Below are 19019 nucleotides of genomic sequence, written 5' to 3' on the forward strand. Positions count from 1 at the left end.
TTTCTTTCATAAACCTAGCCGTTTCAAAGATAATATTGGTTAAAGTTTTGACATTTCTGCATGAGAAAGAGTTTCGATAAAGGCCTAAGCAAGCATGCCAGCTGTTTTATTCGAAAACCATTCAAAATTTCACAACTTAAACCATTATTATCTTTAAAACGGTTAGGTTTAGGAAAAAAATCACAAGAATAAAATCGTCTTAAAATTACATTTTCTACCAGAATACATCATAAAATACAGGGTGTTCCATAAGAAAAATCAAAGTTGGCTGCCATATTGGAAAAATGGCGGCTAAAATAATTTTTTCGACTTTACTACAATTTTTTAAATAAAAAGTCCAAGGCACTTACCATTTAACTTTTTTTGATATCTCTTATGGTTTTCGAATAAAACGGCTGGCACACTTATATCAATCACCCTGTATATGATATGATTTGCAGGGTGATTGATATAAGTGTGCCAGCCGTTTTATTCGCAAACTATAAGAGATATCAAAACAAGTTAAATGGTAAGTGCCTTGGATTTTTTATTTAAAAAATTGTAGTCAAGTCAAAAAAATTATTTTAGCCGCCATTTTTCCAATATGGCCGCCAACTTTGATTTTTCTTATGGAACATCCTGTATTTTATGATGTATTCTGGTAGAAAATGTGATTTTAAGACGATTTTATCCTTGTGATTTTTTTCATAAACCTAGCCGTTTCAAAGATAATAATGGTTAAAGTTTTGAAATTTTTGCATGAGAAACAGTTTCGATACAGGCCTAAGCAAGCATGCCAGCTGTTATAATCGAAAACCATTCAAAATTTCACAACTTTAACCATTATTATCTTTGAAACGGTTAGGTTTATGAAAAAGATCACAAGAATAAAATCGTCTTAAAATTACATTTTCTACCAGAATACATCATAAAATACAGGGTGTTCCATAAGAAAAATCAAAGTTGGCGGCCATATTGGAAAAATGGCGGCTAAAATAATTTTTTCGACTTCACTACAATTTTTTAAATAAATAGTCCAAGGCACTTACTATTTAACTTTTTTTGATATCTCTTATGGTTTTCGAATAAAACGGCTGGCACACTTATATCAATCACCCTGTATATAAGAATTTGAACGGATGGTGTTTTTGGCCTCTGGGGACCTCAAAACAAAAAAGTAAATCGGTCCCGGGTCTAGGTCTTACCATGAGACCTACGGTAATAGCTTATTCCCTATATGGGAAATTCGCTAATATTCCCTATATGGGAAATTCGCTAAAATACAAAAAATTTTGAAGATGCTGGACTGATACTTTTGTTTATATTAATTTTTTTGCGATACACCGTTTTGGCCATTTCAGGCCTCAGAATCGTCAACCAAATGTAGCCTGGGCGAACAAAAAATTTAATTATTCACAAACCATTTAAGATAACATTTTCAAATTTTTAAGGCATGTTTCCTATGTCTTGAACATAAAAAAAAACTGTCTATAGGTCACTCTAGAGTATAATACAAATTTATAAAAATTATTATAAATTTAAATTTAATTTTTTCAAATTTGACCGACATGTATTGTGAAAAACGGCTATAACTTTTTTCTCCAACCAGCTAGAACAATTATTGTTTTTGCAGAATTTCCCTTAAGCTATGACCTGTTTGAAAATATAAAGATATTAGTGGTTTTCTATGTACAGATATTGTAAAAAAATAGATTTCCTACAGTCACTCGACAAAGTTGGCTTCCATGTACTGTTTATAGTACAGAAAGCTGCTAATTGCTGCATTTTATACTTTGCCGTACGGTTTATACTTTGTCGTACGGTTTATACTTTGCCTCACATCAGGATTAAAACGAAACAACACAAAACAGCGTGGTTCTATTATGCACGTAATCCGTGTACGCGTGGAAATAGGTTGGCAACACTTGAAGATAATAATACTATGATTGACTATTATAACTACGATTTAACCTGTCATTTTGTGTTTATAGTTTCGGTATTTCTGAACTTTCTGGACTTTTCTTTTAAACGTTTTTAAAACATTCCTACGATCTTAATTTAACAAGAAAATACCTTTAAAGCATTTTTTTAGGCGCGGAAACCACTTCAAATTACAAAAACATACGGAACTATATTCTCAAAACGCGGAGCACATTTCTTGCCGAGGAAAAATAGCGGAGTGATACGGACCGCGGGTACTACTTTCTCTAGGGCACCATTTGTGTTGCCAGCTGAACACACAATACGTGTTGTATAGTGTTTGAAAGACTAATTATTTATATGCTTTATAGTGGGCGTAAACATTGCTCTCGTGTGCAGCAAAGTGCCACTTTGCCCACTTAATTTAGTAACAAAAATTTAGTAACATATATCTTGTATCTTATAAAATAATACTTACAAGAGTTTGCAGTTATGAAAGCTTAATTTACCTAAGTCCTGTAGTTCTTTGACAATATTAAATTACATTTTTGAAGATTATTTGATATTTCCTTAAACAAATTTAAAGCTAAATGCTTTTGAGCGGTATACTACCTTGAAATGGTTGTAACAAAATAGTTGAATGTTAATTTATTATTGCCTGATTTACAACTTGAGTAAATTTTATGACATAAGAGATGACACTAACTTGTGACATAGTTATTTTGATTTGGGAGAATTTTGAAGTCCTTCCTGACTAGTAGCCATTTGTTCAGGTTTGATTCGGCCAGCTCTAAATCCATGGTTGTAAAGTTGCTTTGCCTTTTCAGCTCGTTGAAGGCTTGCTTTTCGATGTGTGCGTTTTATAGTACCACCAAGACCATCTCAGGTTGACTTACCACTGCTTGTGGCATAAAAGGAGTGCTTAGCATAAATCCCAAAATTATTTTCATTCTCAAATATATTTTTTAAGTTTTTCTTGTTTTTATATTGCCCGGCACATCTATCAGTACAATAGTGCACCTTTCTGACTGATGGAAAACTGTCTTTCAGCCATTTCATCAGTTTTCTTTGGACGACATTAACAAAAGAGACATCACGATCCAAGTCATCACTAATAAAACAGTGATTTGAAACCTTTAGTTCCCCCTCACTCGCCAAATAAACAAATACGGGATGAAGTGTACAACCGCCTCTTGACCAGTGATAGCTCTGAATTTTATTTTGAAACATAAAAAAGTCCATCAGTATTACTGCATCATTACGAGAAAGGTTTTATTTAAGATGTTTTAAAGTTTAGCTTGGGATTTTGTCATTGGTACCTTGCTCTTGTGAGGAATACTTCAGATGAAGATGAAGACGTTCATGCATCCATATGGTCCTATATGGACCGTATGGAGTGGTGCTCCACAAACAAGTTTTACAGGTTAGAACTTATTATCGTAGACTAAGGAGGATAAAAATAGTAAGGAGAATAAACTTTTATTCTCCTTAGTCTATGTTACCTATTGCTTTACAACCAAAGATTTAGAGCTGGCTGAATCAAACCTGAACAAATCACATACTAGTCAGGAAGGACTAAAATTTGAGTAGAATTTATGAAATGAAGAGATTACACACATACATAGTTATTTTGATTTGGCAAAACTTTGAAGTTATTACCAAATTTTGAAGTTTGAATTTCAAAGTTTGTAACTAAAGGTTTAAAATAACTGTTTTATTAGTGATAACTTGTACGGTGACGTCTCTTTTGTTAGTGTCGTCCAAAGATACATGATGAAATGGCTGAAAGACGAACCGTTGTCTCTCGTAACACCGCCCACCCTTCCGCCTTCCCCCACCACCGCGCCGCCGTTCCAAACGCTTCTGCTGTAAGCTGTTGTCGTCTGCACGGCATGTTGTTATGGTTCCAGTAAATAGATACAATGTATTAATGTAAATAAATGTAAATTAAAGAATGTTAAAATATAGTAAACCTATATTTTGGATTATAAGAAATATATTTGAAGAACATCATTAGTTAACATAAGGTATGTTACTATTTATAAAATGCTCATGGCTCTATATATTTTTATTGTAGAAAAAACATGGCTTTTTTATGGGTTTTGCTTATTGTAATTATGTTTATCTTAATTATGTGAGTCAATTACGCAAATTTTGGTTAGATATTGTGTTGAATTTGGATGCAAAGAAACGTACAATAAAGGAAATGGGATCCAGTTTTACAAGTAAGTTTTAAATAATTACTTACTGTATCAAGAAATGTCGCTAACTTAGGCCTATAGACTGGTCAGGGCTTCAGATAACTTCTTACTGTTTAAAATCAGAAGTGCATTTTAATTTGAACTATTAATTAACTGAATCGAATAAATTCTTGTATTTTTATTTTGGTAACCATACCTACTAGCCATGCTACTATACATGCTAAACTTACTAGCCTATACTCGTACCTATACTGACAAGTAGTAGCGTCAGCTCCATTTATCAATCATAGGCCCTTCATAGCTATTTTGCCATTATCATTGACTATTGCTATTATTTACATTTCCAGGTATAGGTGTTGAACTACAATGTATGTGGATTTATGGAAACTTAAGTCTAAAGGTTACTGTGAATTAAGTTAAACTATTTTTTAACTATTTCAGATTTCTATTAACTCGCCCAAAGCTGTTGAAATCCTGGGAAAAGGCTGTCAAAAGAAAAAATCGGAAAGAAACTGTTTAGTATTGATTCTTTGCAGTAAACATTTATCTGATGGCACAACGATGAAGTTTAAGTTAAGTTAGATAAGACTTGGAGCACTTGTCAAGCTCCTTAAAGATGACGCTGTGCTCACCAATTATGTACAGCAGTTCAGAAAAAAAAACGCCGCCGTGGACAACTTTTCTATGGATAGCCTGATATTGTTGAGGTAAGATCTTTTACATCTTAAATACATATTAAGTTAAGGTTTTAACATATTAAAATAATGATCATAATAAACCTAACCTAACTCTGCAAAGCGCTGTACAGTGACATTTCAGGGGGTTACAGAAAAAATAAGGCCTAGGTTGTTTGACAGTGACTGACTGACCATTTGAAATGTAATTGTTGCCAGTGGTCGTGCCCCCGTCTGGTATTACTCCACTAGAGAAGCAGTCCATCTTTAACCCTCGGAGTGTTAAGCGTCGTGTAATCGACGCACAACACACCCGCCGTGGTGTTATGCATCGCTTTTGCTTCACACAAGCATCGTTTACGGCAAAGGCTCTGGGACCGACTGAATCAGATTGAACTGGATCGAGATTGGTATCGTTGTTTTCAGCAGATTCTAAGCTTTCTCCTGATGTCTGTTTCTAGACGCTTTTCATTTTAGTTCCGAATATATTGTAGCAGACAGATGACGTGCATATTTGTAAACAACTTGGTTAACATCGCACCGATGACTGATGTGTTTTAATACGTTTATCATTGTTTTAGTGTTAAAAATAAAATGTTGTGAGATACGTGGTGCATTATAAGAAGATTTAAGTGATTTTGAAGGGCTGGTTGATGATCCTGAAGAAGTTGGTAGTGATATTGATGTAAATCATCCGCCAGATTCCTAGCTATGGTTAGGCTAGCTAACGCTAAATGTACGAAATCTGTTTTTCACCCATAACTTATTTATTTGCAAACCTACTTCCTTATATTACGGTACTATATTTTTGGAATCCTCATAAAATTTTGAACAAAGTGGCTATTTTAAAAAATTTGTAGACCTATGAATTATAAACATTTATTGAGTGCAAACATAAAATTGTTTTATTTATTTTATAATTTTTGAGAAATAATAACCTCACAAAAATGTTAGAAAATTTTTTTGTAATGTTTTATATATAACATTGAAGCCCATAATTTTCCAAACAATATGATATATAAAACATTATACTTTAGAGTGTTTTTCAGTTTATAAGGTAGGCCTACATTTTAATAAAGTCCTGCGATTGCGCAATAAATGGGCGGACATTAATACCATTACTATGGTAAATGGTAAATGGTAAATGGACACTTGGAGGGTTAAAATACCTCAAAATGAAAGTATTCTGTGCCTTAGAAAAATGTTAAGGTTGTTTTCATGTATTATAAGATCGTACGAATAGGCCTACTTAATTTTAGGAAAAAATAAGCTGGCATCGCAAAATTTTACAGACACAGAAATTGGTGCTTATCAGCTAACTTATAACTTATGATAATATTTAGGCCTTAAAACTCAAGCAGACCTTACTTACTTGGATAGGTACTTGAAGTCTATGTCGTTGACCGATGATATCGGTATGACTGCGTCATATTTACCTATAACCCTATCCTATAACCCTATCAGAACTACAATACTACCTACTATAATATTCAGAAATAATTAGGCTGATGTCCTATTAAAGAATACAATTTAGCCTACAGTGTCAACATTTCAGGTGCTAAGTGTCTTTATCGTTATTCATGCAATGTTTTAAAGTCCTCAGATTATCCTAAATTTTTCCTTCCGGATCGATATCTGCCATAAAATCTGGTGACAACCTTACCTAACATAGGCCTAACTGCCACAGTGAGAGTAATAGTGACACTAACTTATTACTCTCACTGTGGCAGTTAATAGTGGCTGTAATTTTAATGAAATCCCTGTAAAAAAAACTATAAATTGTATTAGCTAATTTTGGTTGCACTTCTATATAAGGCCTGTGGCACAGCAACATGGAAGTATTTAGTGTAAAGTAATTTTGTTATCTGACGGAACTTTGAAACCTAACTATACCTGATTTAGTATTCTATTATTTTTACTTTTATTACTTCTACCTGGTGTCAGCGCAAGTGTAGCCTTGATTTTTAAATTTTTACAGCTCATTTCAGTAGAAGCGAATTATTATCTCACACTCACAGTTTTGTCTAGTTTGGTTTAATCTTATTGGTTTTGATTGAAACCGTTTAAAAATCTGAATCAGTAAAGGACCACCTCTTATTTTTTTTATCGAGTAATGTTATAAAAAAACTAAGGCCTTTTTTGTTTCAGACTCCAATTGAACCCATGGAGATTAAGACGCCAAGACAAAGCACAGGGAAAATCAAACGGACATCAGCCAAATCCACCACAGCAAACACACTCAAATTGATAGTTCAGTTTCTCCAATGAAAAAAACTCCAAATGTAATGATCTAAGACTTGGATAAAAGAAGATTCACTTTGTTTTTGTGAAATGTTTAAATACACTGTATTTGACTAATTAATTTGTTTTATTTACTAAACCTCAACTTCCTCATCAATAAAATTCCTATTGTGCCTATTGGGGTTTCTAAATAAGTTAAGTTACTCTTGCAAAATATATTTTGTTTTATTTCACAGTCATTTTATTTTTTAATATTTCATTCTTGCAATTTGGAACTTTAAGTTATTCAAAATCCTTAACTGTCCTATTGGAATTGTGCAATGTCAATGTTTCACAATAATTATAATTGCCTAATGAAGATCTCAACTTATAGCCAAGACAGTCAAACGGTAACAGTGGTAAAAAAATAACATTTTTTAGCACTCTAACATGGATTTTTACATAGCCTAACTTGAAAGAATCTAAGTTTCAGAGGTTTACTGTTTTCATGCTCTTGTTAATTGCCTAAATAAAATATAATCCTATATATTAAAACGAAACAGGGTTTTTTTATTTCACTATTCTGAATCAACCACTTGATGGATTTTTATGATTTTTGTGTTGAAAGAAAGATAATTTTGAGATCTAGGGAATGTCGAAGCCATAATTTTAGTTTAGGGTTTCAGTTTTTTAGAAATTAAGTTTTAATTTTCAAAAAGTCTAGCAGCCGACGGACGAGTTAAAGTCGTTTTAGTGGTGGTTTAACTAACAGCTGGTTTCTAACTGTCATTGAAATGTTTATGTTACAAGTTGTTTGTATACAAAAATAATGATCGTCAGAGTTTGCCTACACGATATTTTACTTTAAAATGCAGTTTATTTTCCACCGTAAAAAGATCTATGTTATCAGGAGATTGTGTAATTTTGAACTAAACATTTTAAACGTATAATCAAGTTATGTCATAAATGTAATCCGTCTAAGTATAAGTGCTTAATCCTTTAAGATATAAGTGGTTTACGTGTTGATTCATATTTGTCTAGATGTTTGAATATAAGTATGACTGCATACAGTACACATTTTATTCGTAATGAAAATATCAACCGGTGTAGTAGGCCTCCAGAAAACTGACCAGTAAGCTGCAGGGTGTCAGTAGAAACCAAAATCGATTCATACCATATCATAACTATCCCAGTAGTACTGTATGATTCAGAAACTTGATAAAGGGGTACATTCCAAAAGTAGACCAAAAGGCTCGGATCTCGGATGGGCTGGGTAGGCTTTGCATGGCGGAGAGAAGATACTTCAACTTTTAAAAGTGTATTCCAAGGAGTACTGCAAGGTAGACGACCACTTGGAAGACCAAGTAATGAAAGACATCTTCAGAATGGTAGGTATCTTCCTGTCTTCCTGTCATCCAGAAATGGCAGGGGATAGAAGAGCCAGGAGGCCAGGATCATTTTAGAGGTTTCAGTGGCCAAGGTGATAAAATAAGGTACGGTAAGTGATAGTAGGCCCATGCAGTGGATGGTGGTATGTAGCTACTGTACTCAAAGCCAGTGTGTGTGAATCGGCCACCAAGTTGTAAACTAGCTGTTCTGAATCATATTGAGTTTTAATTGACTACTCGATTCCCGTACGTAGGACGGGGCCAACAGCTCGTATAAGCTATTTTGAAATTCATTTGATCACCCTTAAAATGGTGATTCTAATCTAGTAAGGAATAACTTCTGGTATTGTGTCTTTAAAAGTCTGATATAACAAATTCAAGAATTTTGTAAATGGAGCCTATTTGTGAATGAATCAGAAGCATAACCTACAGTAAGAGGCCTTAAAATGCATTCATGGTCATGCCTTAATAAAATAATATATTACTCTTATTTGCTTTTACATACAGTTCTGCAGTGCTAACAGATTGTTATAATCAAAATTATTATAACTGTATAAAAAAAAACTACAACTATTACTTTTAGGTCATTAACAATTAGTTAGAAACGTTTAAGTATGATTTTTAGCCAGGATATATACTCTCTAGTTATAAAACAAAGGAATGCTTGCCATACTAGAAGCTTGATTATAAATATGTTTAGAATTTTTGGCCCCAAGAACTGAATATGCAATGAAAACCTACTCACGTTCAGATGTTCAAATCAATTTATGTAGATATATTACATGTATCTCTGATTTTTTGGCTATGTCAGGTAATTGTAAATAAAGACTAGTATTAACAGAAATGTTATCACAACAAAACTCATTTATTTAATTTTTTTCTAGTAAGAACTCGAAGGTTGAACATGAGCTATCAGCCCATTTATTAACATGCAATTTTAAATTTCGCGCCAACTCCGGCCTCACGCAAACATGGCGGGCGTTTGACACGGCGGCGCGGTGGTGGGGGAAGGTGCGCTGGTGGGCGGTGTTACGAGAGACAACGGTTCGTGCTGAAAGACAGTTTTCCATCAGTCACAAAGGTGCACTATTTTACGGATGGATGTGCCGGGCAATATAAATACAGGAAAAACTTTAAAATAACTATGTCATGTGTGTTATCTCTCATGTCATAAAATTTACTCAAGTTGTAAATCAGCCAATAATAAAGTAATATTCAACTATTTTGTTACAACCATTTCAAGGTAGTATACCGCTCAAAAGCATTTAGCTTTAAATTTGTTTAAGGAAATATCAAATAATCTTCAAAAATGTAATTTAATATTGTCAAATAACTACAGGACTTAGGTAAATTAAGCTTTCACAACTGCAAACTCTTGTAAGTAGGCTATTATTTTATAAGATACAAGATATATGTTACTAAATTTTTAGCGTTAATTCATATTTTAATAAAACTATTTTTTTACAATATCTGTACATAGAAAACCACTAATATCTTTATATTTTCAAACAGTTCATAGCTTAAGGAAAATTCTGCAAAAACAATAATTGTTCTAGCTGGTCGGAGAAAAAAGTTATAGCCGTTTTTCACAATACATGTCGGTCAAATTTAAAAAAATTAAATTTAAATTTATAATAATTTTTATAAATTTGTATTATACTCTAGAGTGACCTATAGACAGTTTTTTTTTTTTATGTTCAAGACATAGGAAACTTGCCTTAAAAATTTGAAAATGTTGTCTTAAATGGTTTGCGAATAATTAAATTTTTTGGTCCCCAGGCTACATTTGGTTGTCGATTCCGAGACCTGAAATGGTCAAAACGGTGTATCGGAAAAAAATTAATATAAAAAAAGTATCAGCAGTATCTTCAAAATTTTTTGTATTTTTACTTAGGGCATAGGAATGAACATTTTCACAAAGTTTCATCAAATTCTGAGATGGTGGGTTTCAAAACCAAAATTTTTGGGTGATTTGAAGTGGAATGACTCATTACAGATTTTAGGCTTTTTACTTCCTAAATAGAGGCCTAACTTAATTTCTCACAAATCGTTTTTCCTCCCAACCAATAGCATGTATAAAAATTTGCCAAATGCGGAAACTTAAGGGGTTAAACTTAATTAGACTATTAACTTAAGTAGCCTAATGCTAAATGATTTAAAATAGGGTATCTTAACAATTTTGTCTTGGCAGTGTCAGCGGTTAGGGGGTCTAGAAGTTAGATATTGTGTGACCATGTTTACATATTGTTTTTGAAAGTGTTTTAGGGTTCCACAGTAAATGTGTAGCCTAAATTGTTTGAAAGACATCAAGAGATGGAAAAATATTAGGAAGCTCTGAGGGATATGATTAGCCTATGGCTTGAACAGAAGCTGAAACCCAGGCCATCCACTACGAAGAATTAAGTTAGTCAGGTCTAGGTAGCCTACTTCATAATTGATTTGTTACGTACAGTCAGAGGATGTCTCTGGAATTATTTGTTAGGGCTATTTGCCTAGGCTAATGCTCTAGACTAATCAAAATTAACTGTCTAACTTATTAGGCTATGGTTTGTTTGTTCAACTTGACATTGGTAATTTGGCAGTCGCTAGGCCTAGATATATATTATGCAGAGGATGCGCGTCCGTAACCGAACGTGGATTAAGCGTCCAGCAGTGACATCACCGGGTTGTGGGGGCTTGGAACACCATTACCACAACGATTCGATGTACAGCCATGGGTGTTTGTGGTGTAGGTTGTGGATAAAGTAGGCTACTCGACTGATGTACAAGAGGTAGGCTATCTAGATCGAATCCCATCGGTGACACTAACTTTTTGTCAAAGATTTTGCTTAGTATGCTATTTCTTAACTGTAGGCCTACATCTTTTTAGAGGTAGATGCTTAATCCACGCCTGGTTACCAGATGCGTATATCCTGTGCCTATAGTAAGTATAATAATGTAGGAAGATTTTCAAGCATGTATTTTAAAAGAAGTCTACGAAGAGGGAAGGGCCATTTGAATTAACTTAGAACCCAACAACAGTAGGTGTTTTCAAGGGCAATTTATAAGGCCTGCCGTTTAACTTAGGTACGAGGGTACCGGCTGAAAGGTATTTTAAGCATAAGGCTAAATGTGAATATTGATCTAAATAGCCCACAATTTTGTTGTAAAAAGGCTACTTAGGTCAATGACATAACCTTTAAAAGACGTGCTGCAATCGTCTTGAACTCAGGCCTAGTCCTACGGAATGAACCAAGTTATATGCCTAAAACTAGTGGATGTAACATTTATTTTATTAAATATATGATTAAGTAAACTTATAGATGAGAGACATTATTTTTATTACCTTTGTGTCGACATCAGCCATGCATTCTCTACGAAATTCATCAAATATTCCTTGCGATTTTATATGAGTTACGATTTTATTCGTCAGCACAGGATCTGGTCTCTCAAATTTATCAATAGGTGTTTGAATATTAGCCATTTTGGCAAACTGTCAGGATAATATTTAAAAGTAAATTAATACAATAGTATTATTTTGTCACTTCATTCACTTCAACATTGTAAACAAAACAACTTCCTGTTTTATTTTTCACTCAGACAGTCAATTGGAGTCACTTCTTCAATTCACTTCACTACTTCATTCAGTGTCTCAAACCCAAACGATCTTTATGTCTCTACTGCATGGTGGAAGGAAAAAACATAGGTGTGCTATTCCCACATATTCTGACGTCACTCGGATTGCAAACAAAAGATCACCTGATTGTAACTGTCAAATTAGTAAATGTATTTGTTTTGATTTGGTTGTTATTGTTTTTATTATTATAAAAACAATAACAATAAAATCAAAACAAATACATACTAATCTGACAGTTACAATCAGGTGATCTTTTGTTTGCAATCCGAGTGACGTCAGAATATGTGGGAATAGCACACCTATGTTTTTTCCTTCCACCATGTCTCTACTGTATATTTAAGATAACTAGGTGGCGTTCGCAGATGCATACACAAAATTGAGCGGAGTCATCAAGGGTTCATATTATATTGTTTTTGTCATACTGCAGTAAAAACAGTCGTCATTGATGCATGCGTTGCCGGTCTAAAGTAGCATTTTTACTCTTCAAGGAATAAAATTCGTTTTTAGCCTCTATGGAGTAAAACTCAGCTTTTGTCAACTCAGTTGTAAATTTATATTGTAAACGATTGAATACGTATCGAAATATGTAACGATTCGTGCTTCATAATCATTATAACCAGTCCCTTCCCATAGCATTCTAGCATTGCAGATACATTTATCCATTCCCACACTCAACACTGCCCACCTTTACTACTTCCTTCACCACGCCCTACGTCGTGGACCTGTTTCTCTCTCTTCCCATAGCATTTTAGGATTGCAGATACATTAATGTAATTGCCAAAGACAGTTCCCACACTCTGCACTGCAAGCCTTACTACTTCCTTCACCATTCCCTACGTCATAGACCTGTTTCCTTCCCTTATCATAGCATTTTAAGTATTAGATACATTTATATAACTGCCCAAACGGTTCACTCACTCTGCACTGCCAGCCTTTAATACTTCCGTCACCACATCCTACGTCGTGAGGCCTGTTTCCTTCCCTTCTCATAGCATTTTAGGATTGAAGATACATTATTCTAACTGCCACAGACGGTTCTCACAATATGTTCATACTTTATTACTTCCTAAGAAATTTCCTACATCGTGGACCTGTTTTCATCACTTTCCATAGCATTTTAATATTTTAGAAACGTTAACCTAATTGCCATAAACATTGCCCACACTCCGCACTGCTAGCCTTTACTACTTCTTTTACCATTTTCTATGTCATGGGCATGCTTCCATCCCTTCACATAGCATTTCAGCATTGCAGATACATTAATCTAACTGCTACAAACGGTTTCCAGTTCCCTAAGTCCACACTGCTCACCTTACCTACCCTTCACCTTACCTTGCTCCTTCACCTCTTCTTACGTCGCAGACCTATTTCCCTCTCTTCCCATAGAATTTCAAGATTGTATATACCAAGATACCTTAATCTAATCGTCATAAACAGTTCCCACACTCCGAAAAACTCGCCTTTACTACTTCCTTCATCTCTTCCTACGTCACGGGCCTGTTTACCTCCCTTCCCTTAGCATTATTGGATTGCAAATACCTTAATCATTGGTCATAAACATATCCCACACTCCGGACAACTCGCCTTTACTACTTCCTTCACCACTTCCTACGTCACGGACCTGTTTCCCTCCCTTTCCATAGCATTTTAGGATTGCAGATACCTTAAATCTAACCGTCATATACAGTTCACACACTCCGGACAGCTCGCCTTGACTACTTCCTTCACCACTTCGTACATCGCGGACCTGTTTTCCTCCCTTTCCATAGCATTTTAAGATTGTAGATACCTTAATCTAATAGTCATAAACAGTTTCCACACTCCGCACAGCTAACCTTAACTATTTCCTTCACCACTTCCTACGTCGCGGACCTGTTTTCCTCCCTTCCCATAGCATTTTAGGATTGCAAATACCTTAATCTAATGGTCATAAACAGATCCGATACCCCGAACAGCTCACCCTTAATACTATCTTCACCACTTCCTACGTCGCGGACCTGTTTCCCTCCCTTCCCATAGAATTTTAGGAATGCAGATACCTCTTAATCTAATCGTCATAAACAGTTCCCACACTCCGCACAGCTCGCCTTGACTACTTCCTTCACCAATTCCTACGTCGTGGACCTGTTTCCCTCCCTTCCCATAGAATTTTAGGAATGCAGATACCTTAATCTAATCGTCATAAACAGTTCCCACACTCCGTACAGCTCGCCTTGACTACTTCCTTCACCACTTCCTACGTCACGGACCCGTTTTCCTCCCTTCCCATAGAATTTTAGGAATGCAGATACCTACCTAAATCTACTTCCTTCACCACTTCCTACGTCACGGACCCGTTTTCCTCCCTTCCCATAAAATTTTAGGAATGCAGATACCTACCTAAATCTAATCGTCTTTAACAGTTTCCACACTCCAGACTGCTCACCTTTACTACTTCCTTCACCACTTCCTACGTCACGGACCTCAAGCTAGTGTCGTCATTTGATTATATTTATGATCCATACCACCGTTTATGTTCTTATATCTGTGGCATAATGCTATCAGCTATTTATTTATCTACTGCATTCAAAAGTCAACAGCTGATCATATGTCTTTGTTTATGTGTCAAATACTGCTTCCATAAGGATTACATTGAAACTTTGTGACCCAGTGGGGCGGATTCCTGAGAGACTTTTTTAACGCCATATAGATGTTGGCACTCACCGGTATGGTCTTTATCACCATGCAAAATTTGAAAACGATTGATTCAGCCGTCTAGGAGGAGTTTGCGTATTACGAAATGCATAAAAGTCGACGTATAAGAGCTTCGCTCGCTTCGCTCGCTTCGCTCGCTCCGCTCAAAAATTCCCTAAATTTCAGGAAAATTCCCTAGATCTCTAAATTGGTGAATTCTCTGTAGAGAGAACTCCAAAAGGCTATAATAAATACACCAGTAAATACTATAATAGTATTTTTTATTCATTACTAGAAAACAGTTTCTATTCTGTGGACAATTATGTTAAAAATAAGAAGGAAAAGATGTTCGTTATATTTGTATGTAATGTTGTATTTTATTATGTACCTACTTGAATAGTGCACGGCCGCCTTTGTGTATTACGCATGGCCACAAAGGCGCCCGTGGTTTTACGGCAATAATGAATATTTGATTTGACTATGTAGGCCTTGACTATAAATCAAAACAAAACCTAAATAGTACAGGTAAAATAATACAAAAACACTCCTTATAAACAACAAAATTTGTACATTCATGAAATTTCACCTGTGAGTTACTAATAATATGAGAAATTAAGATCCGATGAGTCCCCAAAATTTTGGGGCGTCCTAAGGCCCTTTTTGTTCCGAAGGGCCTTTGTTCCTGAATAATTTTGTTTTTACGTTTAAGGTCGAGTGAGGTGTGGTTTCGATGGTTTTAGTTATTTTAAATCGATTGGGACATTACTTTTTACGATATTTAAACATTTATTCATAAAGTGATAAAATTAGTTACCTCCATGCAGAATAAAAGAGGATTATTGAAAATAACACTGTAATTCTTTACTATATAAGAGGGAAGGATCACAAGAGAAAATATTAAATACCCCCGTCATAGCAAACCTGCAGACTAAGCGAATTTTCATTTGCCCGATTTTCAATTAAATCTAAAATAGCATTGAGTTTAATGAATACTTAGGTTTGCTGCTACAAGGAGGCTAATAAAGTGTGTTTATAATAAAATATTAATAGCCTAGTATAAAACAAATAAATTTGACAAGTTGTATTTAGACATATCAATAAACAAACAAACAAAATTATTTTACACTATTCTCCTTAAGAATAACATGGAATTTTAAATTTACAATTTTTGAATTTTATTCGTAACTAATACACTTAAAAACACGTTAATATACTAAATTATTTGTTTTCTTTAAGCTCTTTAAACTGCTCTAGAAAAAATTGGGAAACTTTGTCTTTTGAGGGTCAAAGATTACAAATTTTTATCACATAAAACCCTGTTCCATGGACCGATTATAACGGTTTCGTTAAAATTGAACCAAAATTACTCGAGTTATCATGTTTACGGACACGTATATAACATGAATATATTATATTATATATATATATATAAACACATATATAATATTTTGAGTGGATGGTGCTTTAGGCTTCTGCGGGCATCGACATGAAAACGTAAATCGGTTTCGGGTCTATGTTTTACCATAAGACCTTCGGCAATAGCTTATCTCCTATATGGGATGTTCGCTAAAAGGGGATGCGTGTGGTGGTAAATTTTAGCGAATTTCCCATATAGGGAATAAGCTATTACCGTAGGTCTCATGGTAAGACCTAGACCCAGGACTGATTTACTTTTTCGTTTAGAGGTCCCCAGAGGCCAAAAACCTCCTCTGTTCAAATGCTCATATGTGTGTGTCCGTTAGCGCGATAGCTCGAGCAAAAATGATACGATTTTGATTAAATTTGGTACAAACGTGTAAATCTACCTTTATTCAAAGGGGTTCGCGAATCATCATGATCGGACTATGGGAACGGGGGTTTATGGGGGGGGGGGGGGGGGAATTTATGGGGTGAAAATTGGATTTTAACATTTTTTCCCTAAAAACATTAAATTTAGCAACTTCTTTCCAAACCATTTTGTAGGGTTTAAAAAACAAATTTAGTATATCGAAGCGTTACTATGCGCCTAATGGCTACGGAGAAAATTCAAAAAATTGTAAATTTAAAATTCCCATGTTATTCTTATGGATAAAATTGTAAACTGTTGTAGTTTTCTTGTTTATGAGCATATTTTGATTAAATTTGCATTCATTTCATAATAAACTATTACCACTATATAAAAAAAAAACACCTTTTTACCCTCCTTTTTGCAGCAAACCTAAGTACTCAGTTAAACTAAAGCTATTTAAATAGGGAATAGGTGTGATATTGGAGACTTTTTACTGTAAGTCCAATCAAGCAAATTGAAATTTGCTTAGTCTGCAGGGTTGCTTTGGCGGGGTTATGTTGTTTATTTCATAGTAAGATATCACCATTCCAATAAAAAAAAACACACCTCAATACCTTCCCTGTAGCAGCAAACCTGTTTAATCTGATCTTGATATGTTAAATATTTACCTGGGGACCGAGTTTTGCTCGGGGAAAATCATTAGTTCACTCTGAAAGCACCTTAGTATTGGAGATACATAAATCCATTCCCAAACTCCACACGGCTCGCCTTTACCACCATTTCCTACGTCATGGACCTGTTTCCCTCCATTCCCATTGCATTTAAAGATTGCAGATACCTTAATCTAATCGTCATAAACAGTTCCCACACTCCGGACTACTCGTCTTGACTACTTCCTTCACCACTTCCTACGTCGCGGACCTGTTTCCCTCCCTTTCCATAGCATTTTAGGATTGCAAATACCTTAATCTAATTGTCATAAACAGTTCCCACACTCCGGACAGCTCACCTAGACTACTTCCTTCACCACTTCCTACGTCGCGGACCTGTTTTCATCCCTTTCCATAGCATTTTATGATTGAAAATCCCTTAATCTAATCATCATAAACAGTTCCCACACTCCGGAATACTCGCCTTGACTACTTCCTTCTCCACTCCCTACGTCGTGGACCTGTTTCCCTCCCTTCCCATAGAATTTTAGGATTACCCATACCCTAATCTTATCGTCGTTAACAGTCCCCACACTCCGGACTGCTCGCCTTTACTACTTCCTTCATAACTTCCTACGTCACGGACCTGTTTCCCTCTATTCCCATAGCATTTTATGATTGCCTTTATTACTTCCTTTACCACTTCCTATGTCGCGGACCTGATGTTTCCTTCCCTTCCCATAGCATTTTAGGATTGCAAATACCTTAATCTAATCGTCATAAACAGTTCCCACACTCCGGATAGCTCACATAGACTACTTCCTTCACCATTTCCTACGTCGCGGACCTGTTTTCCTCCCTTTCCATAGCGTTTTAGGATTGTAAATACCTTAATCTAATCGCCATAAACAGTTCCCTCACTCCGGACAGCTCGCCTTGACTACTTCCTTCACCACTTCCTACGTCGCGGACCTTTTTCCCTCCCTTCCCATAGCATTTTAGGATTACCCATACCCTTATCTAATCGTCATAAACAGTTCCCACACTACGTCGCGGACCTGTTTTCCTTCCTTCCCATAGCATTTTAGGATTGCAGATACCCTAATCTTATCTTCATAAACATTCCCCACACTCCGGACTGCTCGCCTTCACTACTTCCTTCATCACTTCCTACGTCACGGACCTGTTTCCCTCTATTCCCATAGCATTTTATGATTGCCTTTATTACTTCCTTCACCACTTCCTATGTCGCGGACCTGTTTCCTTCCCTTCCCATAGCATTTTAGGATTGCAGATACCTTAATCTAATCTAATCGTCATAAACAGATCCCAGACTTCGCACTGCTGCCCTTGACTACAATGTATCGAGTAATCTTCAGTATAATCTTTGCTAAATATTAACAAGTGATGTTTTTCCTTTTGTACTGTATTTGTAATTTGCTAGTATACTGTGGGTAGTTGGCTTATTATGAACACATGCTACAACTTCAAGTCTTTTGTTTACTTTATCCTTGCTATTTAATTCATCCAACATGGTTACCTAGCAACCCATAAGACTAATGTAAAAAAAATGTGATTTTCAGTTTCATTTTTCTACGTAATTAGATTTTTGTTGGCAGTTCTAACTGCAGTAAACTCGTTTTTAGGCCAGAAATAAACTATTTACAACATTTGAAGAAAATCGTCGGAGCCGTTTTCGAGATCTTTTTTGCAAGCAAGCAAGCATACATACAAGCAAACATTGCTCGTATTAGAGTATAGGAGTACCTGGAGACCGAGCTTTGCTCGGGGAAAATCATTCCCCCACTCTGCGATGCCAGCCTTTACTACTTCCTTCACCATTTCCTACGTCATTGTTTCCTTCCCTTCTCATAGCATTTAAGTATTACAGATACATTAATCTAACTGACACAAACGGTTCCCACACTCT

General features: G+C 35.3%; 1 protein-coding gene and 1 long non-coding RNA gene across 3 annotated transcripts in view; one reads left to right on the forward strand and one right to left on the reverse strand.

The window, feature by feature from the left end:
• LOC129001715 (biorientation of chromosomes in cell division protein 1-like 1) overlaps positions 1 to 11936 on the reverse strand; it is an 89614-nt gene extending 77678 nt beyond the window's left edge. For both annotated transcript variants that reach the window (XM_054429125.1, XM_054429115.1), the window contains exon 1: positions 11708 to 11936. In XM_054429125.1, coding sequence (XP_054285100.1) covers positions 11708 to 11845 — 138 coding nt within the window. In that variant the 5' untranslated portion in view covers positions 11846 to 11936. The remainder of the gene's footprint in view (positions 1 to 11707) is intronic.
• Positions 4496 to 7136, forward strand: LOC129001778 (uncharacterized). The gene is made up of 2 exons (XR_008491491.1): positions 4496 to 4807; positions 6923 to 7136. It is a non-coding gene; the product is annotated as an uncharacterized LOC129001778 (long non-coding RNA).
• Positions 11937 to 19019: the final 7083 nt, after the last annotated feature.

The sequence above is a fragment of the Macrosteles quadrilineatus genome, unplaced genomic scaffold, assembly GCF_028750875.1.
Source record: "Macrosteles quadrilineatus isolate MER2022 unplaced genomic scaffold, UCM_ALF_1.0 Scaffold_1__1_contigs__length_201487025, whole genome shotgun sequence".
In the NCBI taxonomy this organism is placed as follows: Eukaryota; Metazoa; Arthropoda; class Insecta; order Hemiptera; family Cicadellidae; genus Macrosteles; species Macrosteles quadrilineatus.